This window comes from Staurois parvus, unplaced genomic scaffold (assembly GCF_062004578.1).
Source record: "Staurois parvus isolate SC_StPar_1 unplaced genomic scaffold, SC_StPar_1.0 ptg000913l, whole genome shotgun sequence".
Classification (NCBI taxonomy): Eukaryota; Metazoa; Chordata; class Amphibia; order Anura; family Ranidae; genus Staurois; species Staurois parvus.
In genome coordinates this window covers 403,959-431,837 of record NW_028318709.1, presented here as the reverse complement: position 1 = coordinate 431,837, position 27,879 = coordinate 403,959, and the positions used below count along the sequence as shown (strand labels likewise).

The 27,879-nt window shown below is 46.0% G+C and overlaps 1 protein-coding gene and 1 long non-coding RNA gene across 2 annotated transcripts; one reads left to right on the top strand and one right to left on the bottom strand.

Moving 5' to 3' along the window:
- The first annotated feature begins 344 nt into the window (after window positions 1-344).
- LOC149442091 (uncharacterized) lies at window positions 345-20,156 on the top strand. The gene is made up of 3 exons (XR_016307232.1): window positions 345-518; window positions 8,586-8,633; window positions 17,421-20,156. It is a non-coding gene; the product is annotated as an uncharacterized LOC149442091 (long non-coding RNA).
- Window positions 20,157-26,730: 6,574 nt separating this feature from the next.
- On the bottom strand, window positions 26,731-27,672 carry LOC149442090 (olfactory receptor 6B1-like). The gene has a single exon (XM_089656521.1). The coding sequence runs from the start codon at window positions 27,670-27,672 to the stop codon at window positions 26,731-26,733; it is 942 nt and encodes a 313-aa protein (XP_089512647.1).
- Between the last annotated feature and the right edge of the window lie 207 nt (window positions 27,673-27,879).

Below are 27,879 nucleotides of genomic sequence, written 5' to 3'. Positions count from 1 at the left end.
ACCGCTGACCTCTCTACAGATCTGCAGAGCATCGCTCCGTCCAATCCCCCTCCTGAGAGATCCATATTGATATATTCTGCAGATTATTCCACCGCTGACCTCTCTACAGATCTGCAGAGCATCGCTCCGTCCAATCCCCCTCCTGACAGATCCATCTTGATATATTCTGCAGATTATTCCACCGCTGACCTCTCTACAGATCTGCAGAGCATCGCTCCGTCCAATCCCCCTCCTGATAGATCCATCTTGATATATTCTGCAGATTATTCCACCGCTGACCCTTTTACAGATCTGCAGAGCATCGCTCCGTCCCATCTCCTCCCTGGACACATACATACCAAGGCTGTGATGCAGTTTGTGTATGTTCTATTCCCATCCCTCACACCCGGTTCCTCCCTCCAGCCTCCCTCCATGGACTCATTTCCCCTCTTGTCCCGGGAGAGAAGTGTTCTGTGATGGGTTTGTGTCTGCCGTACCAGCCAGAACCGGCACAGAGGGTCCAACACACCCGCAACCCGGTGAGTACAGTAGGGGGGTTAACCATTTATTGTCCCCCCATAACCCATGGGACATCCACCAGACACGCCAGGCAAAGATAGTGCAATCAGCACCTCCGTGAGACAGATATGTGTGACTGTTGTGTCATGGAACCCCCTGATCTAGACATGCGTCCTTGTATCATTTTACAGTCACAGTGCATCATGGAGCCGTAAGACCCCCAACCATCGATCGTTCGTATTCTCCGCAGCACTTGTTGCAGCCAACATCCATATAGGGGTGGGAATGCTCTGCAGAGGTGGCCGTGGCCTGGAATTCATTCTCTGTTGATGTTGTCGGCTCTGGCAGAGCTCAGGACTGGGAGTCATGGTGGAGGGTCCCATCCGGGGAACAAAATGATCTCTTCTATGACAAAACACAACACGATATCAGGGAGGAGGAAAGAGGAACAGGGACCGATCGTCCTTCCGGGACCAGGAAATGGAGAAAGGAAACAAAGGAAATGATACATAGTATATACTGTAATACACATTGTATTGCCAAAAGTATTGGCCCCGCCCCCCAAATCATGTGATTCAGGTGCTCCAATCCCCTCCATGGACACAGGTGTATACAATCAAGCCCCTAGGCATGCAGACTGCTTCTACAAACATTGGTGAAAGAATGGGTCGCTCTCAGGAGCTCAGTGACTCCAAGCGTGGTCCCGTGATAGGTGGCCACCTGGGCAATAAGTCCATCAGTGACATTTCCTGGCTACTAAATATTCCACGCTCAACTGTTAGTGGGATTATAACAAAGTGGAAGCCACTGGGAACAACAGCCACTCAGCCACCAAGTGGTAGGCCACGTCACATGACAGGGCGGGGTCAGCGCATGCTGAAGCGCACAGTGCGCAGAAGTCGCCAACTGTCTGCAGAGTCAATAGCTAAAGACCTCCAAACTTGGTGTGACCTTCAGATGAGCCCAACAACAGTGCGTAGAGAGCTCCATGGAATGGGTTTCCATGGCCGAGCAGCTGCATCCAAGCCTTACATCACCAAGTGCAATGCAAAGCGTCGGATGATGTGGTGTAAAGCACGCCGCCACTGGACTCTAGAGCAGGGGAGATGTGTTCTCTGGAGGGACCAATCACACTTCTCTGTCTGGCAATCTGATGGATGTGTCTGGGTTTGGCGGTGGCCAGGAGAACGGTACTTGCCTGACTGCATTGTGCCAAGTGTAACGTTGGGGGGGATTATGGTGTGGGGTTGTTTTTCAGAGGTTGGGCTTGGCCCCCTAGTTCCAGTGAAGGGAACTCTTAAGGTGACATTTTGGACTTTGTGGGAGGAGTTTGGGGATGGCCCTTTCCTGTTCCAACATGACTGTCCACCAGTGCACAAAGCAAGGTCCATAAAGACATGGAGGAGCCAGTTTGGGGTGGAGGAACTTGACTGTCCTGCACAGAGTCCTGACCTCAACCCCATAGAACACCTTTGGGATGAATTAGAGGGGAGACTGCGAGCCAGGCCTCCTCCCCCGACATCAGTGCCTGACCTGACAAATGTGCTTCTGGAAGAATGGTCCAACCTTCCCATAGACACCCTCCTAAACCTTGTGGACGGCCTTCCCAGAAGAGTTGAAGCTGTTATATCTGCAAAGGGCGGGGCCAACTCAATATTGAACCCTACGGACTAAGACTGGGGGGCCATTAAAGGTCATGTGTGTGGAAAGGGCGGGGCCAACTCAATATTGAACCCTACAGAATAAGACTGGGGGGCCATTAAAGGTCATGTGTGTGGAAAGGCCGGCGGCTCAATATTGACTCCTACGGACTAAGACTGGGGGGGCCATTAAAGGTCATGTGTGTGGAAAGGGCGGGGCCAACTCAATATTGAACCCTACAGACTAAGACTGGGGGGCCATTAAAGGTCATGTGTGTGGAAAGGCCGGCGGCTCAATATTGACCCCTACGGACTAAGACTGGGGGGCCATTAAAGGTCATGTGTGTGGAAAGGGCGGGGCCAACTCAGAATTGAACCCTATAGACTAAGACTGGGGGGCCATTAAAGGTCATGTGTGTGGAAAGGGCGGGGCCAACTCAATATTGAACCCTACGGACTAAGACTGGGGGGCCATTAAAGGTCATGTGTGTGGAAAGGGCGGGGCCAACTCAATATTGAACCCTACAGACTAAGACTGGGGGGCCATTAAAGGTCATGTGTGTGGAAAGGCCGGCGGCTCAATATTGACCCCTACGGACTAAGACTGGGGGGCCATTAAAGGTCATGTGTGTGGGAAGGCCGGCGGCTCAATACCTTTGGCAATATAGTGTATATACACATACACAGTTGTGCTCAAAAGTCTCCCTCCCTTGGCAGAAATGGTGAAATGTTGGAATTAATATTGAAGATATGATGGATCATGCCAGGAAACAGTCTATTGTTGAAGGACAGTGCTGATAGGAAGACATTTATTATCACATAGATGTTTGGCTACTTTTTAAATCCTAGTAATAACAGAAATGGCCCGGATCAGAAGTCTGCCTCCCCTGGAATGTTCGGCCTTGCCATAGACTGAAGATGCTGCTGAGTCCTAGCCCATCCCCCAGAGTGGGGGCGCTCTAATCTAATGATTGGCGAGTTGTTGAAATATATTACATTTTTGGTTTGGGGTTTAATACCACTTTGATCCATTTAGTTTTTTTTTTTTTTTACTTACCCTTCATCTACAGATCATCATTATAATACATATGAACTTTGTTTTCTTTTCCTTCCTACTTTTCACTTACAAAATATTATTATAATCATTATTAATATTATTATTGTTGTTGTTATTATTATTTTTTTTCCCTTCTCACCTTTCTACAGTTTATCATTTATACATAAAGTATTCATCCAAAACAGAAGGGACAAATCACAGATTGCTTCTTGCTCTCCCTCTCTCTTAATTAATATTGTAGCATATTTATACATTTTTTCTTCCCGTAACTTTCATCTACAGATTATTATTATTATCACACAAAAATAGATTTTTTTTCTCCATTTTTAGTTAATTGGTTACTTTTCATCTACAGGTGATAATGACTATGAAGATTATTATTTAATAGTAGTAGCAGTAGTAGTAGAACATTCTTACTTACCCATCATCTACAGTTTATTATTATTAGATTTTTTTTTTTCCTTTCTTATGATTTTCCTTTTTGTTCTTTTTTACTATTCCTTTCTTTTCATCCACAGTGTACTATATATTTATTTATTATACTGTATATATATATATATATTTATTTTGTCCCCTCTTCATTTACTTTTCATTTATAGATTCTTAGTTTTCAAATTTTATACTTTATTAATATGTTATCATTAATATAATTCATCTTTTTCTTTCTTTCTTTCTTTCTTTCTTTCTTTCTTTCTTTCTTTCTTTCTTTCTTTCTTTCTTTCTTTCTTTCTTTCTTTCTTTTTTTCTTTCTTTCTTTCTTTCTTATCTTCCTTCCCTCTTTCTTTCTTTCCTTCCCTCTTTCTTTCTTTCTTTCTTTCTTTCTTTCTTTCTTTCTTTCTTTCTTTCTTTCTTTCTTTCTTTCCTTCCCTCTTTCTTTCTTTCCTTCCTTCCTTCCTGCCCTCTTTCTTTCTTTCTTTCTTTCTTTCTCTCTCTCTTTTTCTCTTTCTTTCTCTCTCTCTCTCTTTCTCTCTCTCTTTCTTACTCTATCATTCTTATACGGACCAGGATGTTTCTCTCTCACTCCTATATGTCACTGAGCATTAGATATAAACGTCTTGACCTCCATGACAACATTTTGAAATGTCCCACTCAGGTGTTAGCCGGGGACCCCGAGGCCCTCCTCCAGATGCTGCACGCTGTCTGCCCTCCATACCCTTTGGCTGGGTCGGTATTCCATTGTGGAGACACGTGGAATTTGTTTTATCTATTTGTGGCTTGGTGGTCACATGTCTCTCACGTGTCCTTGGAGCTCCTTTCAGCGCGCTAAATATAATCCGGACCTTTTGGCGCCAAGACATCAAAGTGGAGAAGTACACAGGAGGTTAAGGGGGAAATGGATATTGTTGATGGATGGATTGATACATTGACTGATCTGCCAACAATGGCATCCATCAAAATATTTCCACCTGCCAAAGGAGTTTATTTTAAGTTTTTTTTTGTCAAATTGCTTTACTGTCACCAAGATGGAAAATGATAAGAAATACTCTATATTGGCAAAAGTATTGTCCCTGCCCTCCCAATCATGTTTCAATCCCCTCCATATCATGTGATTCAGGTGTTCCAATCCCCTCCAAATTATGTGATTCAGGTGTTCCAATCCCCTCCAAATAATGTGATTCAGGTGTTCCAATCCCCTCCATATCATGTGATTCAGGTGTTCCAATCCCCTCCATGGACACAGGTATATACAATCAAGCCCCTAGGCATGCAGACTGCTTCTACAAACATTGGTGAAAGAATGGGTCGCTCTCAGGAGCTCAGTGACTCCAAGCGTGGTCCCGTGATAGGTGGCCACCTGGGCAATAAGTCCATCAGTGACATTTCCTGGCTACTAAATATTCCACGCTCAACTGTTAGTGGGATTATAACAAAGTGGAAGCAACTGGGAACAACAGCCACTCAGCCACCAAGTGGTAGGCCACGTCACATGACAGGGCGGGGTCAGCGCATGCTGAAGGGCACAGTGCGCAGAAGTCACCAACTGTCTGCAGAGTCAATAGCTAAAGACCTCCAAACTTGGTGTGGCCTTCAGATGAGCCCAACAACAGTGTGTAGAGAGCTTCATGGAATGGGTTTCCATGGCCGAGCAGCTGCATCCAAGCCTTACATCACCAAGTGCAATGCAAAGCGCGGGATGCCATGGTGTAAAGCACACCGCCACTGGACTCTAGAGCAGTGGAGATTTGTTCAATGGAGAGACCAATCATGCTTCTCTGTCTGGCAATCCGATGGATGTCTCTTGAATTGGCTGTTGCCAGGAGAGCAGTAATTGCCTGGCTGCATTGTGCCAAGTGTAAAGTTTGGTGGAGGGGGGATTATGGTGTGGGGTGTTTTTCAGGGGTTGGGCTTGGCCCCCTAGTTCCAGTGAAGGGAACTCTTAAGGCATCAGAATACCAAGACATTTTGGACAATTTCATGCTCCCAACTTTTTGGGAAGAGTTTGGGGATGGCCCCTTCCTGTTCCAACATGACTGCGCACCAGTGCACAAAGCAAGGTCCATAAAGACATGGAGGAGCCAGTTTGGGGTGGAGGAACTTGACTGGCCTGCACAGAGTCCTGACCTCAACCCCATAGAACACCTTTGGAATGAATTAGAGTGGAGAAGGGGGCAGGGATTACTGCCAGCATGTGCTGTATAAGTTGAGTTGTGTTCAATAAAGCATTCAATCATTTCACCCTACACGAAGTCCCGACCTGTGGTTTGGGATATCAGGGAAGAATTGTCTTTGAGCTCTAATACCCCCCTTGGCAGAACGTTGGAAGACTTGCCAGAAAAGGAGACCATGGGCTAAGATGCAACGCTCCGCATGAGGAAGCCCAGGTGGAACGGTTCCGCCACAACTGGTTGGCAGTGGTGGGATCTTTCCTCATTGCGGAGAAAGTCCAAACCACCAACCGGGACCCCATCTTTTTCATGGAGACGTCCCTGCTCGGCCAGATGGATATACGGGACCTCCGGATGCCAGCTCTCCAAAGCCTGCTTGTCGCTAGGGGAGGTATCGCTGGCTCCAAGACCAGAGAGGAACTGTTGGACGAAATTATGGCCCTGGACCAAGCGGATGCACACCCCACTTCACCTGATGCACGCTCCGCTACGCTTGAAGCGAACACTGCTCCACCAGAAGCGAACTCCGCTTCACGGGAGGAGCTGGAGGAACAGAGCAGCTCATCGGCCCCTGAAATGCCAGGCCCACTTAGCACCGTACAGAGACCCCTATACCATTCGGATTTACAACAAGAGGTGGAGTTGCATTTGGCTCTGTTCGGCAGCGCTCCCACCTCTGAACAGATTTCCAAGACCCTGGACAATGCCACCCAACTGCAGCTTAATCACTCCCGGTCATCAACCGAGGACTCGGTCTGGGAGAGGATTACCTCCGGCCTTCTCCAGACTGCAACCGGACCAAAGGAAATTCCCTACGCTGCTTTTAAAACTTTCTCCGCGGATGGAGACATTGACAGCTTCCTTCAGGACTTTGAACGGTTGTGCACCATCCATGGTGTGGCAGCCCAAGACCGGGTCCCCAATTTGAGCAGCAAGCTAATCGGTCGGGCTGCAGACGCATTCAGGACTGTACCCGACAGCTACTGCTTGGATTATGATTTTGTTAAGGAACACTTGCTGGCCCTCTATGCTCTCACTCCAGAGGCGTACCGCTTAAAGTTCCGGTCACTCAAGAAGAAACCCCAGGACACCTTCACTGAAAGGGGACATCAGTTACAACACACTGCCCGCAGCTGGGTCCGAGGGTGTCAGATCACCAAGCTGGAGGAACTGTTACAACTGCTGTTACTGGAGTGAGTTTTACAATGGACTTCTGGGGGATGTTAGACATTGGGTCCGGGGCAGACACCCCCTAACTTTAGCCGATGCTAATCGCTGGGCAGATGAGTACCTGGACAACAGGAGGCTAACCGAGCCTGCTATTCCCCCTGGACGTTCGTCCACAACCAGTGGTGCCCACTCTGGTCACCCGAGAATGCCTCAGACCACCCACACCTTCCGACCTTAGCCAACGCTAGTCACTGGGCAGATGAGTACCTGGACAACAGGAGGCTAACCAAGCCCGCCATTCCCCCTGCACCTCGTCCACAACCAGTGGTGCCCACTTCGGTCACCCAAGAATGCCTCAGACCACCCACACCTTCCGACCCAAAGCGGTCTGGCCCACACTGTTATGGCTGCAACCAAACAGGGCATATCCGCATTCATTGCCCCCAGAATCCACCAAGGCCCCAGACCATCCAACCCTCTCGGGGCACTTCCAACCGACCCACCACTCCCTATGGACGAGTATTGAAGTTAGGTGACAATGTCTGAAATATTTCTTTGTTTTTACAGAATTTACAGCTTTTTTTTGTAAGCCTTGAGAAAATAATGGGGAAAATATAGATAAACATTCCCCATTTCGTCCTTCCCATTTACTCCCCCTACCCCTTGCACCATGACTTGCACCTAGAAAAAGAAAAAAAAAAGAAAAAGTATATCCTTTTTTTCCCTGGAGTCATGTGACATCACCCCTCCTCTTCCTCCCGTCTGGGACAGACGGGACCGGAATGATGCAGAGGATCGCATCAATTATTATTACTATTATTATTATACAGTATTTATATAGCGCCAAAGGGTATGCTCAGCGCTGTACAGTAGCAAGGGGGACTGAACATGAGACAAGACAGTAACAATACACTACACGAGGGGTTCGAGGGCCCTGCTCTTTCGAGCTTACAATCTAGGAGGGAGGGGAAGGTGGCACAGGAGGAGATGGCTGTGGGGGATGGAGTGGTGGGAGGAGTGGAGGAGGTTGTTAGGTGAGGTCAGGTGTTAGGTGAGGTTGGGGTAGGCTTCCCTGAAGAGGAGGGTTTTCAGGGTGAAACTAATGGCCTGATACTGCTCTCTGTGTTCCTCCTGGGCCTCCAGGGGGTGGGTCCTGGGCAAGAAATGCAGCACCATCCAGTGATGGGGAGGAGTTTCTGCGTGGGACAGCGCTGGCTATAAGGTGAGTGTAACAGGTGTTGGGGATGCAACAGCATGTACTATATACAGTATCGTGTGTTAATATCACTTGACCAGTAGATGGCACTGTACACTAAGGTTACCAGTTGTGCATATCTGTAAAACTTGTTGGTTCTCTCTCTTCTCTCTCTTCATAACCAAGATGTCTGCTGTTACAGTTTGCTGAAAACTTTTGTATGTTTGCAACTTAAGCCACACAAGTAAACCAAGTTCTGCCTCATCACAAGTTACTAGTGTCTTCTCTAACACATAACCAACAACAGGCAGAGCGGACTTTTTATTTCATCTTTTCAGGAAAATATTTTTGTTTGATTTTCTCTATTATGCTGGAATTGAACTTACGCAATGTTCTTCCTCTGTTCTGTGTTTCCATAGAGAGCAAAATCAAAACACCCAGCAGGTGGTGGTGAGAGAAAGATGGAGGTGGGTTATTATTATTATTATGTTATTAATTAATTATTATTTTTATTATAATGAAGGCGGTATATTATAATGATGATGATGCTGCTAATAATATATTATTATTATCATTATTAATATTATCATTTTTAATATTATTATTAGCATCATTATATGTTCCTATCACATTATTATTAGTATTATTGTCATTAATATTAATAACAATAATAATAATAATACGTGTTGTTATTATTATTATTATTATTATCATTTTTAATATTATTATTAGCATCATTATCATTATATGTTCCTATCACATTATTATTAGTATTATTATTATTGTCATTAATAATAATAATAATAATACGTGTTGTTATTATTTTTATTATTATTATCATTGTTATTATTATTATATATTCCCATCACATTATATTATTATTATCAGAATTTTTATTATTATTATATATTCCCATCACATTATATTATTATTATCAGAATTTTTATTATTATTATATATTCCCATCACATTATATTATTATTATCAGAATTTTTATTATTATTATCATTATTATTTTATGTTCCCATCACATTATTATTAGTATTATTGTCATTAATATTAATAACAATAATAATAATAATAATACTACGTGTTGTTATTATTTTTATTATTATTATTATTATCATTGTTATTATTATTATATATTCCCATCACATTATATTATTATTATCAGAATGTTTATTATTATTATATATTCCCATCACATTATATTACTATTATCAGAATTTTTATTATTATTATATATTCCCATCACATTATATTATTATTATCATCATTTTTATTATTATTATATATTCCCATCACATTATATTATTATTATCATCATTTTTATTATTATTATCATTATTATTTTATGTTCCCGTCACATTAGACAAAGGATGCATTAATCCTTAGGAATAACTGGTTGGAAACGTCTGTTTCCAGAAAATTCTTTATGGAAGTCCTCTTTTCAGAATGTGCTTTTGTGAACAGAATATTATTTTTGGCTGTTGCCTTTGCTCCCGAGGAACGCACAGAGTAAGCGATTCTAAAACATTGTTGGAAGTTGTGATTTGTTTTTCTCGCCCTGTAGGAAGTGATGAGGCGGGTCCTGAATTTATTGTAGGTCACGGGTGGGGAAAGCGGTGAATTTTTGGCATTGTGTGGGCAGGAGGTAATGCTCACTTAAAGGAATGTTACGATAGTTTATCATTCATTTTTTTTTCGGGTAAAAGATATATTTCCCTCTTGATTATTGAAGGTCCATCTTCATATTACAGATAATTCCACCCTAAACATATACTACAGCAGGGGCGGACGGATAACTCATGGGGCCCCCGGGCAATAGGGGATCATGGGGCCCCTGTGTCCTTGCCCAAACTCAAAAAAGCCTATGAAAAAGGTACCAGGGGCATTTTATGGGACCCCTACTGACCCCGAGCCCTCGGGTAGTGCCTGAGTTTCCAAATGGTCAGTCCATCCCTGTACTACAGTATGACAGATTGGGATCGGTGATGAACGATGAACGGTGAGGACCGTGTTCAGAACGATGTGTTGGGCACCAACTTGGGAGAGGACAGAGGCCAGGAAATATCAATGTGATTGATGTAATGTCCAGAAGAGTAAGAAGGGGGGGTACAGGGTCAAGTGGGAAGAGGGAAAATGGGGGGAGGGGGACAGAGATGTTTATTAGTCTTTAATGCCAACCTGAGTAGAAGGTGATGAACCTTTGGAGCCTCAGATGGTGCTTGAGATCTTCTCACCTCCGTAAATGGAAAAACTATCATCAAAAAAACTGCAGCCACAGAACACTGGTATCTAAAGAGCTCCAAAAAAAACTGTATTGATCTACAGTGAAGGAAATGCGTATTTGCTCCCCCCTGATGTTGAATGTTCGCCCCTCACACAGAAATGATCGGTCTAACAATGGAATGTTCGCCCCTCACACAGAAATGATCGGTCTAACAATGGAATGTTCAGTGTAACACTGAGAGACAGAATACAACAACAAATTCAGCAGAAATGCGTCTAACAAATGATGACTGATCTGCATGTTCATGAGGGAAAGAAGGATTTGATCCCCTTCACAAAACATGACTTAGTACTTGGTGGCCAATCCCTTGTTGGCAATCACAGAGGTCAGACGTTTCCTGGAGTTGGCCTCCAGGTTCGCACACATCTCAGGAGGGATTTTGGCCCACTCCTCTTGGCAGATCCTCTCCAAGTCATTAAGGTTTGGTGGCTGACGTTTGGCAACTCGAACTTTCAGCTCCCTCCACAGATTTTCAATCGGATGAAGGTCTGGAGACTGGCTAGGCCACTCCAGGACCTTAATGTGCTTCTTCTTGAGCCACTCCTTTGTTGCCTTGGCCGTGTGTTTTGGGTCATTGTCATGCTGGAACACCCATTCACCACCCATTTTCAATGCCCTGGCTGAGGGAAGAAGGTTCTCACCCAAGATTTGACAGTACATTGCCTCGTCCATCGTTCCTTTGATGCGGTGCAGTTGTCCTGTCCCTTTAGCAGAAAAACACCCCCAAAGCAGAATGTTTCCACCACCATGTTTCACAGTTGGGATGGTGTTCTTGGGGTCATAGGCAGCATTCCTCCTCCTCCAAACAAAGCGAGTTGAGTTGATGCCAAAGAGCTGGATTTTGGTCTCATCTGACCACAACACTTCCCACCAGTCCTCCTCTGCATCATTCAGATGTTCAGTGGCAGACTTCAGACGGGCCTGGACATGTGCTTTCTTGAGCAGTGGGACCTTGTGGGCACTGCAGGATTTCAGTCCTTGTCGGCGTAGTGTGTTACCAATTGTTTTCTTGGTGACTGTGGTCCCAGCTGCCTGGAGATCATTGACAAGATCCTCACGTGTAGTTCTGGGATGATTCCTCACTGTTCTCATGATCATTGACACTCCACGAGGTGAGATCTTGCATGGTGCACCAGACCTAGGGAGACTGACACTTGTTTTGTGTTTCTTCCATTTGTGAATGATTGCACCAACTGTTGTCACCTTCTCACCAAGCTGCTTGGCCATAGTTTGGTAGCCCAGTCCAGCCTTGTGTAGGTCTACAATCTTGTCCCTGACATCCTTGGACAGCTCTTTGGTCTTTGCCATGATGGAGAGTTTGGAATCTGATGGTTTGATGGCTCCTGTGGACAGGTGTCTTTTATACAGGTAACACAATGAGATTAGCAGCACTCCCTTTAAGAGACTTCTTCTAATCTCAGCTTGTTACCTGTATGAAAGACACCTGGGAGCCAGAAATCCTGCTGAATGATAGGGGATCAAATCGTTCTTTCCCTCATGAACATGCAGATCAGTCATCATTTGTTAGACGCATTTCTGCTGAATTTGTTGTTGTATTCTGTCTCTCAGTGTTACAATACACCGAACATTCGATTTTTAGACCGATCATTTCTGTGTGAGGGGCAAACATTCAACATCTGCAGGGGAGCAAATACGCATTTCCTTCACTGTAGGTGCAGAAGAAACAGTTCATCTTCCCAGCCCACCCATCCTGATGCCCCAACTTTGATGCATTTCATCCAACACCAGGGGCCATGACCAGCCGACAGGATCCAGTTGGACCTTTTGAGCCCCTAGATCGGGGGATAGATACAGGAACCCCGGCACACCAACTGTGATGGAACTACAATTCCCATCATACCTTTGCCTCTTCTAGTCTATGCCTGTGACTGTCTGAGTCTTTCAGTGCCTCAGGGAACTTGCAGTTCCACCATAGCTGAAGTCCTGAGGTTGCCTAACCCCTGACCCCCTGACCCAGCTCTGAAGGGGTCGGAGTCACAGCCCTGAAGAAGGAAGTATTACTGCTTTGGATGGGGAGGGGTTACGGGTCTGGATGGGGAGAAGTCACAGCTCGGGTCGGGGGAAGGGGATTTTAATGGTTCTGAAGGGGTCGTAGTCACAGCCCTGAAGAAGGAAGTATTACAGCTTTGGATGGGGAGGGGTCACAGGTCTGGATGGGGAGGAGTCACAGTTCGGGTCGGGGGGAGGAGATTTTAATGGCTCTGAAAGGGTCGGAGTCACATTCCTGAAGAAGGAAGTATTACAGCTTTGGATGGGGAGGGGTCACAGGTCTGGATGGGGAGGAGTCACAGCTCGGGCCGGGGGGGAGGGGATTTTAATGGCTCTGAAGGGGTCGGAGTCACAGCCCTGAAGAAGAAAGTATTACAGCTTTGGATGGGAAGGGGTCACAGGTCTGGATGGGGAGGAGTTACAGCTATGGATGGGGAGGAGTAATAGCTCTGACTCTTTTTACCTGGTGTTTAAAGCTTGAGCTATTGAGCTCAAAATATGGGCGTGTTTCGATATAGGGGAGGTAAATGTCAGGGCACTCAATGTCATTGACCAAATATGGGCATGTTTCGATATAGATGTAGCACTACCCCCTTAGGGGTTGCTTTTGAATTGGGTCCCCCTATAGCCCTGCACAGCCAATCGGCATTCTCCACCCAAGCTTGCATCCAGAGTCGGAAAATCAGTCCTTGAGCTTTGGTTTAATTATTTATTGAGGGGATTTGACCTGGGACGGGGTATGGGGGGGGTATAGGATGCCCAAGGGAACCAATAACTGAGGACAACTTCCTGGAACTATTCACAAGCTTCTCTTCTATGACCCAATCTCTGGTGGAGAGCTAGCCAGCGTCTCCTAGTTGTACCGCCCCCCCCAGACCCTAGATGAACTCCTCTTCACCCAAAAATCTGGAGACTTTTTCTGTTACGGGGATCTGGCTCCTGTCTCTTTAAATGAGGTGAACTGTCACTAGTAGGGGGCTAATCTGGTATCCCACCAGGGTGCTCCTTCCCCTCTCTGCCCAGGGGGTGCAGGTGTACTCACTCAGATCCTCTCCTGTACTGCTTTTGGCCTATCAGCTGGACTGCTCTATCCCTGCCATACAGGTGGTCCTTGCTTAGGGGGCCAGTGAGCTCCAAGTTTTCCACCTCTCCACCTCCAGGCTCACAGGCAAGCCCCATCCCACTAGGACTCCTAGCAGCCTCCTTCCTCTGCCTCACATCTTCCTCTCTTACACTCCTCTCCTTCTTCCACCGGACTGATCCCCTCCTACTGAGCAGGCTCCTACGCTTTTAAGGGAGTCCCATCTCCTTGCCAAGCCTTCTGTTGGGGATTGGCCTCAAGAGTGCAGCCAGACACGCCTTGGATCCACCCACTGCCTCCAAGACCCTCCTCTGAAAGTCTCAGAGCAGGGGCAAATTCCTGAGGGGCTGGCCTGCAGAGTCTCTCAGCCCTGACCACAAATTGACCTGTCTGGCTATTACTCCTGAGTCGCTAACAGATCCTGTCTAACCAACTAGGAGGGTGCTACATAAGGTCGATGAATGTCAGGGCACCGAACGACATTGGCCAACAATGGGCATGCCCTCCCTTTGTTTATGTGTGCTGCAGAGTGGGTAATGACCTGGCCCACAGCTCACTGGATTAATAGCACAAAGCAGATGTTCGGCTAGGCATGAGTTTGGAGGACACCTGAGCTCATCTCTGCTAGTCCTTGCAGCCTCCTTACTCTGCCTCACATCTTCCTCTCTACATTCCTCTCCTTCTTCCACCCGACTCCCCTTCTACTGAACAGGCTCCTACGCTTTTAAGGGAGTATCAGCCCCTTGCCAAGCCTTCTGTTGGGGATTGGCTGAGGTCCCTCAAGAGTGCAGCCAGCCACTCCTCAGATCCACCTTCAGAAAGCCTCAGAGCAGGGGGAGACTCCAGAGGGGCTGGCCTGCAGAGTCTCTCAGCCCTGACCACAAACTGACCTGTCTGGCTATTACACCTGAGTTGCTAACAGATCCTGTCTAACCAACTAGGAGGGTGCTACATAAGGGCGATGAATGTCAGGGCACCCAATGTCATTGGCCAACAAGGGGCATGCCCTCCCTTTGACCTGGCCCACAGCTCACTGGATTAATAGCACAAAGCAGATGTTCGGCTAGGCTAGGCTAGGTTTGGAGGACACCTGAGCCCATCTCTGCCAACCCTAATAAAACTAGGTCTGTTCTAACAGTAGAACTGTTGGGTAGCCTGATGGTCTGCATCTGTACTGCCCAGAATAAGCTGGTCTCCTAAACTCCCTGAGGCATCATGGACCTGGGTTCCTTTCTTGAGCACTCTAACAGAGGCACCCCCCGGGAAGTTCCTGGCCTGGTCTAACCAGCACCAGCAGTAGTCTGTTCCACAACCTTTTTTAGGCCTCATGGCAAAAGGCCTCAGTAGCAGCCCTTGTCTACAAGGTTTTGTTTCTAGATGACATTCCCATGACGTTAGAAGGAAGAGTCCATACAACAGCAGATTCTGAACTCCTTTGAACTCTGAAACGGTTAATCATACAGTACACACTTCAGTCATCCCAAATGATGGTGACACAACCCTTCAGTTGCAAACAGAACGAGAACAGAGCAGGGAGCTGAGTTGAGGAGCAAGCCATACCTTTTAGGGAGTTTGTTCTTCATCCCATACTCAAGCAATATGAGTTCCATAGGTCTTGCATCTCTTCTTCCTTGCTTCCTTCTTATGGGAAATCTAGATGCTAGATCCTCAAAAGGTTACATCTTCACTGTCTGGTCCTTTCACTGTTTCCCATGACCAATGACAGATAGAAGGACTCCCTACAGCAGGTGTGTCAAACTGGTGGCCCTCTAGCTGTGGCAAAACTGCAAGTCCCATCATGCCTCTACCTTTGGGTGTCATGCTTGTAACTGTCAATCTTGCCATGCCTCATGGGACTTGTAGTTTGGCAACAGCTGGAGGGCCACCAGTTTGACACCTGTGCCCTACAGACGTAGATCTTGCTCACTATCTATGGTACACCCTAATGGCTACATAGACACCCACACTACGTACTCTTCATTACAGGCTTCAAAGCCTTAGCTACACTATATTGCCAAAATTATTGGGCTGCTGGCCTTTCCACACACATGACCTGTAATGACCTCCCAGTCTTAGTCTGTAGGGTTCAATATTGAGTTGGCCCCGCCCTTTGCAGCTATAACAGCTTCAGCTCTTCTGGGAAGGCCGTCCACAAGGTTTAGGAGGGTGTCTATGGGAAGGTTGGACCATTCTTTCAGAAGCACATTTGTCAGGTCAGGCATTGATGTCGGGGGAGGAGGCCTGGCTCGCAGTCTCCGCTCTAATTCATCCCAAAGGGGTTCTATGGGGTTGAGGTCAGGACTCTGTGCAGGCCAATCAAGTTCCTCCACCCCAAACTGGCTCCTTCATGTCTTTATGGACCTTGCTTTGTGCACTGGTGGGCAGTCATGTTGGAACAGGAAGGGGCCATCCCCAAACTCTTCCCACAAAGTTGGGAGCATGAAATTGTCCAAAATGTTGCCTTAAGAGTTCCCTTCACTGGAACTAGGGGGCCAAGCCCAACCCCTGAAAAACACCCCCACACCATAATCTCCCCTCCACCAAACTTTACACTTGGCACAATGCAGTCAGGCAAGTACCGTTCTCCTGGCAACCATCAAACCCAAATATGTCCATCGGATTGCCAGACAGAGAAGCGTGATTGGTCACTCCAGAGAACACATCTTTATTGCTCTAGAGTACAGTGGCGGCGTGCTTTACACCACGGCATCCGACGCTTTGCATTGCATTTGGTGATGGAAGGCTTGGATGCAGCTGCTCGGCCATGGAAACCCATTCCATGAAGCTCTCTATGCACTGTTGTTGGGCTCATCTGAAGGCCACACCAAGTTTGGAGGGCTTTAGCTATTTGACTCTGCAGACAGTTGGTGACTTCTGCGCACTGTGCACTTCAGCATGCGCTGACTCCGCCCTGTCATGTTACGTGGCCTACCACATGGTGGCTGAGTTGCTGTTGTTCCCAGTTGCTTCCACTTTGTTATAATCCCACTAACAGTTGAGCGTGGAATATTTAGTAGCCAGGAAATGTCACGGATGGACTTATTGCCCAGGTGGCCACCTATCACGGGACCACGCTTGGTGTCACTGAGCTCCTGAGAGCGACCCATTCTTTCACCAATGTTTGTAGAAGCAGTCTGCATGCCTAGGGACTTGATTGTATACATCTGTGTCCATGGAGGGGATTGGAACACCTGAATCACATAATTGGGAGGGTGGGGCTAATACTTTTGGCAATATAGTGTATGTTGTCATCTAATGGCCAATTTGGAGAACTACACCAGGCAGCTCTGTGCCCCCACCCCATAGGACCATATAATATAAGACCGAGAGGAGAGAACACAGCACTGCATTGTAAATGAGGATGTTGAGGGACAGTCCACTACTGGAGAGTAGGGGAGCGCCACCATCTGCCAGGGGGCCAGAGGATCAAGTAAGTAGAAGTGTTTTCTTTCCCATCCCCTAGACAGAAACAATAAGTTTTACTATTAAAGTTGGGCTTTAAGTTTGATTGAATTGCACAACTGCCTGGGTTTATCTTTGGACTATTGATCCCCACGAGCTGGCCAATAATGAGGAAGTTTTGACTACTTAGGGTTATGCACCCAGTGACGACAGCCTCCTTTGATCGCCTTACACCTTACTTGGGAGTGCAAATCCTCTTATCTGTTTAATGCTTCGCTGTTGTACTTTTTGGGGTAAGTCCCGGTGTTTGTACAGTTCTTGGTTGTGTCTGACACAGATCAGCCCCTGCTGCAGCCTATAAACTTTGTGATTTGTGGACTACATGTAAAGTTACCGACAGGTCCACTTTGAGAAATGCCGTATTTTGTATATCTATGAACTTCTATTGAATGTCTTCTCTGTCTGCAGATAAAAACTCACGTGCTGTGGAGTAAGAAGAACCGAGGCAGATTCCATAAGAAATGACACCATCTGTAGGTGGAAGGCAGAGATGACCACTCTGGATGTTCCAGTTCTGTCATAAACCTTTATTATATAACCAAATCTACACGAATGGGACAGCAAAGACCAAAAAAAAACCCTCCTTCTAAACCCTCCTTCTTCTAAGAGTGCCTCTTCAAAGATAGAGATTGATGGCCCAAACCCAAGAGGAAAAAGGAGGAACACAATTCTGTCACTCACACTGCCTAATCAGATGTAACCTGACCAATTTCCATCCAATGCTGGAAGATAAGAACACAAAGATGCCTACAGATACGAATTCTAAGAGTGCCTCTTCAAAGATGGAGATCAATGGTCCAAACCCAAGAGGAAAAAGGAGGAACACAATTCTGTCTCTCACACTGACTAATCAGACATAACCTGGCTAATTTCCATCTAATACTGGAAGATAAGAACACATAGATGCCTACAGATACCAATTCTAAGAGTGCCTCTTCAAAAATGGAGACCAATGGTCCAAACCCAAGAGGAAAAAGGAGGAACACAATTCTGGCATTCACACTGCATAATCAGACGTAACCTGACCAATTTCCAACCAATGCTGGAAGATAAGAACACATAGATGCCTACAGATACCAATTCTAAGAGTTCTTTTTCAAAGAAGGAGACCGATGGTCCAAATCCAAGAGGAAATGGAAGGAACACAATTTTGTCACTCAAACTGCCTAATCAGACGTAACCTGACCAATTTCCATCCAATACTGAAAGATAAGAACACATAGATGCCTACAGATACCATTCAAACTTTCTCTATGTTTTGGACTAAGTGGAGAAGCTTTAGAAGCTCTTTTTTTTTCTTTTTACCATCTGTATGTCTCTTGGGGTGTTTTTCCCTCACTTCCTCTCCAGGTGACACCCAGGCATACCCTCATATACAGAGTGTCACCAGACAGGGAGGAACAGGCTTATACTGGCTCCAGCAGACATTTTCGAGAAGATCGTGTCCTCCATCTGGCTCAGACCCAGTGCTGCTTTTAGCGGATCCTGTCAAAGTGAAGATGGTTCTCCACACTGACCAAATTTTGACATTGACCAAAAAAAAAAATATATTTTAATCTGCCTTATACAAAAGGGGACATGCAGTATAGTTTCATCAAGTACGTATTATAACTAATTCTTCAAACATTTGGAAGTGACATTCATATTTTTTCAATATGTTTTGTATTGAATTAAAGGTAGAGAGAAGTCATGAAGACATGGCACCAATTACAAGGTTCATGGGCACAGGTAGAATGTAAGCCAGGAAGAAAAAACTGGCCCAAACTATATTTGTATAGGAGCCTATCTGTTCCAAGCCACATCCTTTGAATCTGACAAATTTGGATTTTGAACTTCATTTGGGGTCCCAGCAGGCCTAGAGTCAACTTGTGTGCACCTTAAGCACCTCATATTATATCACCTCCATTCAATGCAAATCTTCCATTTCCATATATAAAATAAAAGTTAGGCATATACCAGTTGGGCCTAATATGCTTGATCGAGCCGAAAAATTTGTCAAGTTCTAAGAACGCCAACCATCACTACTACAAGATGGCCCATACACTCACCGGCCACTCTATTACTGTAGGTCCACCTTGCTAGTACCGGGTTGGACACCCTTTTGCCTTCAGAACTGCCTTCATTCTTCGTGGCATAGATCCAACAAGGTGTTGGAAACATTCCTCAGAGATTTTGGATCATATTGTCATGAATTACTGTTGCCTTTCTATCATCTGGAACCAGTCTGCCCATTCTCTTCTGACCTCTGACACGAACAAGGCATTTTCATCCACACAGCTGCCTTTCACTGGATATTTTCTCTTTTATGGACCATTCTCTGTAAACCCTAGAGATGGTTGTGCGTGAAAAATCCCAGTAGATCAGCAGTTTCTGAAATTTTCAGACTGTCCGGCACCAATAACCATGTCACGTTCAAAGTCACCTTCTTCGAAATTCTGTTGCTCGGTTTGAACTTCAGCAAGTCGCCTTCACCACGTCTAGATGCCTAAACGCATTGAGTTGCTGCCGTGCGATTGGCTGATTAGCAATTTGTGTTACCAAGCAAATGAAGCAGGTGGACCTACTAAAGAGGCTGGTGAGGGTATTCCTCCTTGTCACCGCAACATACACTACATAGCCAAAAGTGAACACCTGACCATCCTATCTACCATAATGGATGACGTTTGGGTTCACCGCCAAGGGGAGGGATCAGGGGGTTCACCCTTGCCACAAGATCAGAGCGGATCCTGTGAGTTTGAGAGATACTGTACATTCCCGGAATGATTCTGTGCAGATTCGCTCAGGAACATCTTTTCAAAACCATTTAAACTATGGACAGGAGAGTTAGAAGGGCCAATGAGGGGCTTTCCAATAAGCCAGCACCCTCATTATAAAAATCGGGGCCACAGAGCAGCCATAGCATTGGTGAATTGGAAGCTGCTGTAAGGAAAGGATAGAGAAAGCACCCCCTATTTCTATACATAAAATAAACAGGTATACACCACTTAGACCTATTATCTCTGATGAAAACATTCCTGTTTCTTGCCAATATTACTTTTTGTATCATCTTCAGTCTCTAAATTCTTGTAGTAAGAATTTCGGTGTCTCTGGTATATTTGGACCAATTATCCCTCATTAAAAATCTCCAGCTACTGGCCAGTTTTATATTGTTGTTTCATCAGTAGTTTCCCAATGAGACCATGATAGAAATTGGCCAGCGGCAGGACAGTTTGGCCTCACGGAGAACAAGCACAACCACAGCTTTGTTCTATTGGCAAACATCTCATCCACTGGTCAATGTGGGTCTGTTACCATTTTTCAAACTGAATTGGAGTGCTGCTGTATGTAAGCGTAATAGAATGCTGGGTGTAATTGTAAAAGAGAAAAAAAATTCTGTTCCACAGCCGAATATGGCCTACCAATGTACGCTGTCACTGATACTGTCTGTGAAATGTACACTGTTCTGGGAAACCATGAAAAACTTGAAGGCATCTCCCAAGCATGTCATTTAAAGCAGGGGTGTCCAACCTTCGGAGCTGCCGGGCCGGATTGGAGGAAGAGGAACTGTCTTGGGCCGCACATAAAATACACTAACAGTAAGGACAGCTGATGAGCAGAAAAAGTCGGGCAGATCACAAGGTAACAATCACTGATATAGATAAATCACCCCTGTACCCAGCAATACCAATGATACCAATGCCCACCATCCCATGATCCTAGTATAGCCCATAAATCACCATTGTACCCAGAAATGCTAATGACCCACCACCCATACCTGTTATCCTAGCACACGCCATACATAACACCTGTACCCAGCAATGCCGATGACCCATCCTATGATCATTGTATAGCCCATACATCACCTCTGTACTTAGTATAGCCCATACATCACCCCTGTACCTAGCATAGTCCATACATCCCCCCTGTACCTAGCATAGTCCATACATCACCCCTGTACCTAGTATAGTCCATACATCACCCCTGTACTCAGAATAGCCCATACATCACCCCTGTACCTAGTATAGTCCATACATCCCCCTGTACCCAGTATATCCCATACATCCCCCCCTGTACCTAGTATAGTCCATACGTCACACCTGTACCCAGAAATGCCAGTGACCCATCCTATGATCATTGCATAGCCCACACATCACCCCTGTACCCAGTATAGCCAGTACATCACCCCTGTACCTAGCATAGCTCATACATCACCCCTGTACTTAGCATAGCCCATACAACACCCCTGTACTTAGTATAGTCCATACGTCACCCCTGTACCTAGTATAGCCCATACGTCACCCCTGTACCTAGTATAGTCCATACGTCACCCCTGTACCTAGTATAGTCCATACGTCACCCCTGTACCTAGTATAGCCCATACGTCACCCCTGTACCTAGTATAGCCCATACGTCACCCCTGTACCTAGTATAGCCCATACGTCACCCCTGTACCTAGTATAGCCCATACGTCACCCCTGTACCTAGTATAGCCCATACGTCACCCCTGTACCTAGTATAGCCCATACGTCACCCCTTTACCTAGTATAGCCCATACGTCACCCCTGTACCTAGTATAGCCCATACGTCACCCCTGTACCTAGTATAGCCCATACGTCACCCCTGTACCTAGTATAGTCCATACGTCACCCCTGTACCTAGTATAGCCCATACATCCCCCCTGTACCTAGTATAGCCCATACATCCCCCTGTACCTAGTATAGCCCATTCATCACCACTGTACCCAGTATACCCCATACATCCCCCTGTACCTAGTATAGCCCATACATTACCCTGTACCTAGTATAGCCCATTCATCACCCCTGTACCCAATATAGCCCATACATCACACCTGTAACCAGCAATGCCAATGGCCCACCTCATGATCCAAGCATAACCCACACATCACCCATGTACCTAGCAATGCTAAAGGCCCATCATCCAAACCATGCTCCTAGTACAGCCAATATATTACCTCTATACTCAGTAACCCCAATGGCCCATCCCAAGATCATAGTGTACCCTCTAGATCCATCCAGGGGGCATTTACTTGTCTGGAGTCCCTGCATTCGCTGTTGCTGGTACTATTGTAAACATGGCATCCTTAAGGAGGTGCCTGTGCCTGGCTTGTCCCTGCTGGCCGCCATAGCTGCTCCCCTCCAAGTATGACCAGGCCAGTGGTGTATTTAATCTATGTGCTGCCCTAGGGAACACTTAAATTGGGCACCTCCACCCACTAGAAACTCCCCCACCGCAGCCACCACCAACTTCCACCACTGCCCACTGCTATCCAGCCCCCTCTCCTCCCCCCCACCACTACCCGATTCAAGAACTAACCTTAACTAGAATGAAAAAAGCAGTCGGCCACCCTCCAGTAACACACAGCCTCCCGGGGAGGTGGCACCCCCCCCTGAAAATTGTCACCCCAGGTAAATTCCTAGTTTGCTTTGCGGTAATTACGCTGCTGGCCCGGGACACATGCTTAACACTCTTAGGCTGCAGGTGGCCCAGGGCCAGCGGGTTGGACATCACTGATGTAAAAGATTTTTGTATTTCGAATGTCACCTTGACATTTTTTTGCTGGATTAGTACACATCCCCATGGCAGTACCCAGATTTCCATCATTTTATTATGGTAGTTTGCCTTTAAAAAATGGAGAGAATTTACCACCAAGATTCAATCCCCCCATTGATTTGGATGGGATTGCCGTCTAACTTGGGTTCACCAAATTTCAAACAAGATTTGCCGTACCCTTGACGAATCAAACCCATGCATCTTCACCCATCACTGGTACCCATGTCATGTATTTACACAAAGGTCTTATTGGTCAGGGGAAGGTGACGGCATAACTTTGTAATGATGTTGAGTTGAGTTGAGTGGTAATGGAAATTCTAACCACTTCAGCCCTTACCCTTAGGTAGTTTTGGCCTTCTTAAAAACAAACATTTCAACACTCATCAAAGTAGCCTCCTCGGCTCTAGACATGGGCTTCAGTTTTGGATTGAGCCTGGGTTCGCAACAAATCCAAACCATTCCTAGTCCTCAGACATGAAGAAACCTGAAGTTTTGGATCGAGCCTGGGTTCACGACAAATCCAAACCATTCCTAGTCCGCAGACTTGAAGAAACCTGAAGTTTCGGATCGAGCCTGGGTTCACGACAAATCCAAACCATCCCTAGTCCTCAGACCTGAAGAAACCTGAAGTTTCGGATCGAGCCTGGGTTCACGACAAATCCAAACCATTCCTAGCCCTCAGACCTGAAGAAACCTGAGGTTTCGGATCGAGCCTGGGTTCACGACAAATACAAACCATTCCTAGTCCTCAGACCTGAAGAAACCTGAAGTTTCGTATTGAGCCTGGGTTCACGACAAATCCAAACCATCCCTAGTCCTTAGACCTGAAGAAACCTGAAGTTTCGGATCGAGCCAGGGTTCACGACAAATCCAAACCATTCCTAGTCCTCAGACCTGAAGAAACCTGAAGTTTTGGATCGAGCCTGGGTTCACGACAAATCCAAACCATCCCTAGTCCTCAGACCTGAAGAAACCTGAAGTTTCGGATTGAGCCTCGGTTAGCGACAAATCCAAACCATTCCTAGTCCTCAGACCTGAAGAAACCTGAAGTTTTGGATCGAGCCTGGGTTCACGACAAATCCAAACCATCCCTAGTCCTCAGACCTGAAGAAACCTGAAGTTTCGGATTGAGCCTCGGTTAGCGACAAATCCAAACCATCCCTAGTCCTCAGACCTGAAGAAACCTGAAGTTTCGGATTGAGCCTCGGTTAGCGACAAATCCAAACCATCCCTAGTCCTCAGACCTAAAGAAACCTGAAGTTTCGGACTGAGCCTGGGTTTGTGACAAATCCAAACCATCCCTAGTCCTTAGACCTGAAGAAACCTGAAGTTTCAGATCAAGCCTGGGTTCACGACAAATCCAAACCATTCCTAGTCCTCAGACCTGAAGAACTGCAGTGTGGTGCGCTACATATTTTATACAAATGAATGCGTTCCTGCAAGTGTACACACAGACAACATACATGGAAGGTGGAGGCTCCTTAAGAATCGATTTAAAGAACTAGGCTACAAGTTGAAGGGAAGGACCTCCAAGGTGATATTCCCTGAAATATTACCTGTGTCATGCGCAACTCAGGAAAGACGGGGAGATTAGAGAACTCAATGCATGGCTAAAGACCTGGAGTAAGAGGGAAGATTTGGGGTTTCTAGAGCACTGATCTTAGACAGGCCTGGGATTTCCACCCTCTAAAGTCTATAAAGTTTACAGAGAAAGATACAAAAAGCAAAAGCTCATCCAGCTGGTGGTAACACCTTGTTAATGGTCACATGAGAGAAGATTGGCTGGATTGGTTCAGGTTCTTAGGAGAAGTTCCCAGCAGCTCCAATAACCTCTCTTTACAGCAGTGTGGGAACACCAAACATGGGAAAACTTGAAGAGGATGGATACAGTAGAACATCACCCGGGGGTCTCTCCTGTCTGCAAAGAAAAGAAAATGAGCCTAGAGGGGCACCACCGACACTGGAGGACTGGAAAAATATTGGCGGCTTTAATAAATCTCAATTTTTTTATTTCTGTAAGTTGGAGATGGTGGATCAAAACTTGGCGATGGACATTTGAGAAGAGCTGCAACTTCAGGCTTCAAGAGCAAAAGTGTGGCTGTCCAATCAGCAGGAACGGCATGGTACTATGAAATCCCTTGCAGGATGGTGTGTGGGTGTGTGATGGGGCTGAACAGCTTAGTCTGGATGGGGTATGTCTTTATCTGTATCATATTAGAATTATAAAACTCAATCAAAACATTTCAGGCCAAGAAAATTTGTTAACTGAAATGGAATAAAAGAAGAAGCAGACAAAACGTACAATTTATTCATCAAATAGGCCAACCAACTCAGCAGTAGTAGAGTACTGTACCATGTTAACCATTGATCCGTACAGAAAGTTTGAGGTGATACTAATTGTTGGCTAACTTCTATCATTAAAGATGCAAGCTTTTGGGATGCTGTAGGTCCATTCTTCAGGCTTTGTACGCTTCTTCTGGTCTACGGAATTACAAAAACCTGTGTAGTAGTACCCTCGTAAGGGCTGCTGGACTTGTTTTGGGTCTCCCTAGGCTCTGCAAGGCCAGGCAACACACATTTTCCACACTCTGCACACTTAGAGTCAATAAACAGTCCTTTATTTGTTATGTTGTTTTTATTAAAGGGTTACCAACTTGGATAGGGTCTAGGGGTATATCAGAAGCTCAAAGAACTGTAGAACTTGAGGACAAACTTGGTAGCAAAAAAAAAACTAAAAGACTGCACAAAAATGTGGACTAGCAATAGCACTGTCCCTTTAAGGAGTACAGTAGACCTTCTCAGACCCCGGATGAATCCGCCTCTTCACCCAGCTACACTGAGGATATCCCTGAGCAAGAGAACCCAAGAGCTTGCAGTTAAGCAGTCCCGGGTGAGAACTAGTTGGGTATTACACCACCCTCTCCCCTTATCTGGCCCAGTGTGTAGGAGTACTCACACTGTCCTGTCCTCCTATCGTGAAGGGTTAAAGCTGCTTTCAGGCCTTTTGCTGAGCTGACTTCTTCCCTGTATACAGGTTGTCCTTCCTGATGGATGGTGAGACAGTGAAGGTCCTTCTGTCCAGCAACCAGCCTGTAGGTAGGCTCCTAGCCCAGGGAGTGTAGGAGTGCTCACACTGTCCTGTCCTCCTATCGTGAAGGGTTAAAGCTGCTTTCAGGTCTTTTGCTGAACTGACTTGCTCCCTGTATACAGGTTGTCCTTCCGGATGGACGGTGAAACAGTGGAGGTCCTCCTGTCCAGCAACCAGCCTGTAGGTAGGCTCCTAGCCCAGGGAGTGTAGGAGTACTCACTCTGTTCTGTCCTGATAGCGTGATGGGTTAAAGTTGCTTTCAGGCCTTTTGCTGAGCTAGCTTCTTCCCTGTATACAGGCTATGCTTCCTGATGGACGGTGAGACAGTGAAGGTCCTCCTGTCAAGAAGCCAGCCTGTAGGCAGGCTCCTAGCCCAGGGAGTGTAGGAGTACTCACACTGTCCTATCCTGCTAGTGTGATGGGTTAAAGCTTCTTTCAGGCCTTTTGCTGAGCTGTCTTTCTCCCTGTATACAGGCTGTCCTTCCTGGGGGACAGTGGGACAGTGGAGGTCTTCCTGTCCAGCAACCGGCCTGTAGGTAGGCTCCCCTCCCTGCGACCACCTCCAAGGCTCCTCACTCCAGCCTCTCAATCCATCTTCCACCCAACACACTCTGCCCTGCTCCCCAGGCTCTGTCATATTTGATGGTCGCCCTTGTCACCATGCCCAGCCTCCTGCCGGGATAGGCCAAGGTCCCTCAAACATGCAGATCTGGGCCTCCTCCACCCCTGAAAGTTCTCCAGTTTCTGGAAAGATGGGAGGGTTCTAGAAGCCCTGACCTGTAGATCCTCCCAGCCTGTCCTGAGGTACACTCCTGCCTCACTCCCAGGCTGACTCATCCCAGGCAGCTATTCAGCCTCTATCTACAAAAGAAAAAAAAACAACAACAAACCTACTTAGCTAACCTAGAGGGCATTACATCTGCATCTTTTTTTCAAATCTGGCTGTGATTTTAGCCCTTCCCTACTCAATCCAAAATGAAAAAAAAGGTTTCATACTTTACATTGACCAATAAAGCCAATCACTTAAACTCCAAACTTTCTACACCAAAATGCAAAATTACAAATAAGAAAAAGTGTCAGCTATACATTAAAGTGGACATTTTTTTTTAAAGTACTGGAAATAATCTTCTTGATCTCCTCGGTCCTCAGACAGTATATGAAAGGGTTGGCCAAATGAGGCAGATAGGATTGTAGGACAATGAGGAAGACCCCCAGGTCGGGAGTGAGGACCAACTTGGCATAATTGGCTATGTAGACAAACACCCGCGGGACATAAAACAGGATGATAACAAATAAGTGGGTCACACATGTATAAAATCCCTTCCACCAGCCGTCCGAATGGCTCAATGAGAGAATAGAAAGTAGGATGGCGATATAGGATAAAATGATGAGGGCTAGAGTCCCGAAAAGAACCACCAAGCCTACAATCAAAAGAATTTCTCGAGTTGAATTAACATCGTCACAAGCCAAGCGCAAAACAGTCGAGGTGTTGCAGAAAAAGCTGAGGACCTTATTGGGACCACAGAATGGATGTTTGGCTATTAATATGATGTTTAATTGGACAAAAGCCCAGGTAAACGACATAGAACTGCAGCTGAACATGATCATTTTGTTGGTAACTGTAGACGAATATCTCAGCGGATTGCAGATGGCGATGTAACGGTCAAATGCCATCAACATGAGGGTTAAACAGTCTACTCCAGCCAGCCAATGGACTAAATGCATTTGCACAAAGCAGGCGAGGAAGGATATTTTGCCACCGTCAAACCAATACTTTCCAATAATTTTAGGCAAGGTAGCCGCGTCGAAGAGAAAGTCAGAGAACGCTAAGTTGGCGATTAATATGTACATGGGTTTATGCAGCTTCTCCTTTAGGATGATCAAAAGGAAAACAGCGCCATTGGTGGAAAACATTATGATGCACATAATAAGTATAACCAATGACACCAGCGTATGGAACTTCTGAGGGACTCCTGGGAAACCGGTAAGTTCAAATTCAAAATTAGCGGTTTGGTTGGCCATAGAGCAGACGGGATCTTTATCTTTAGGGCTGATTGGAGAAGCTCTGTAGAGATAATATAGACTATAAATAACAGAAGACAAAGTATGTGTAGGTCTACACTATATGGTCAAAAGTTTGTGGACCCCCCCCCCCCTCCAAATTATTAGTTCAAGTGATTCCAGTAAACCAGTGGTTCTCAACCTTCCTAATGCCGCGACCCTTTAATA

Coding starts and splice junctions, on each gene's coding strand:
- LOC149442090 (XM_089656521.1), bottom strand. CDS start 27,672: ATGGCCAACCAAACCGCTAATTTTGAATTTGAACTTACCGGTTTCCCA.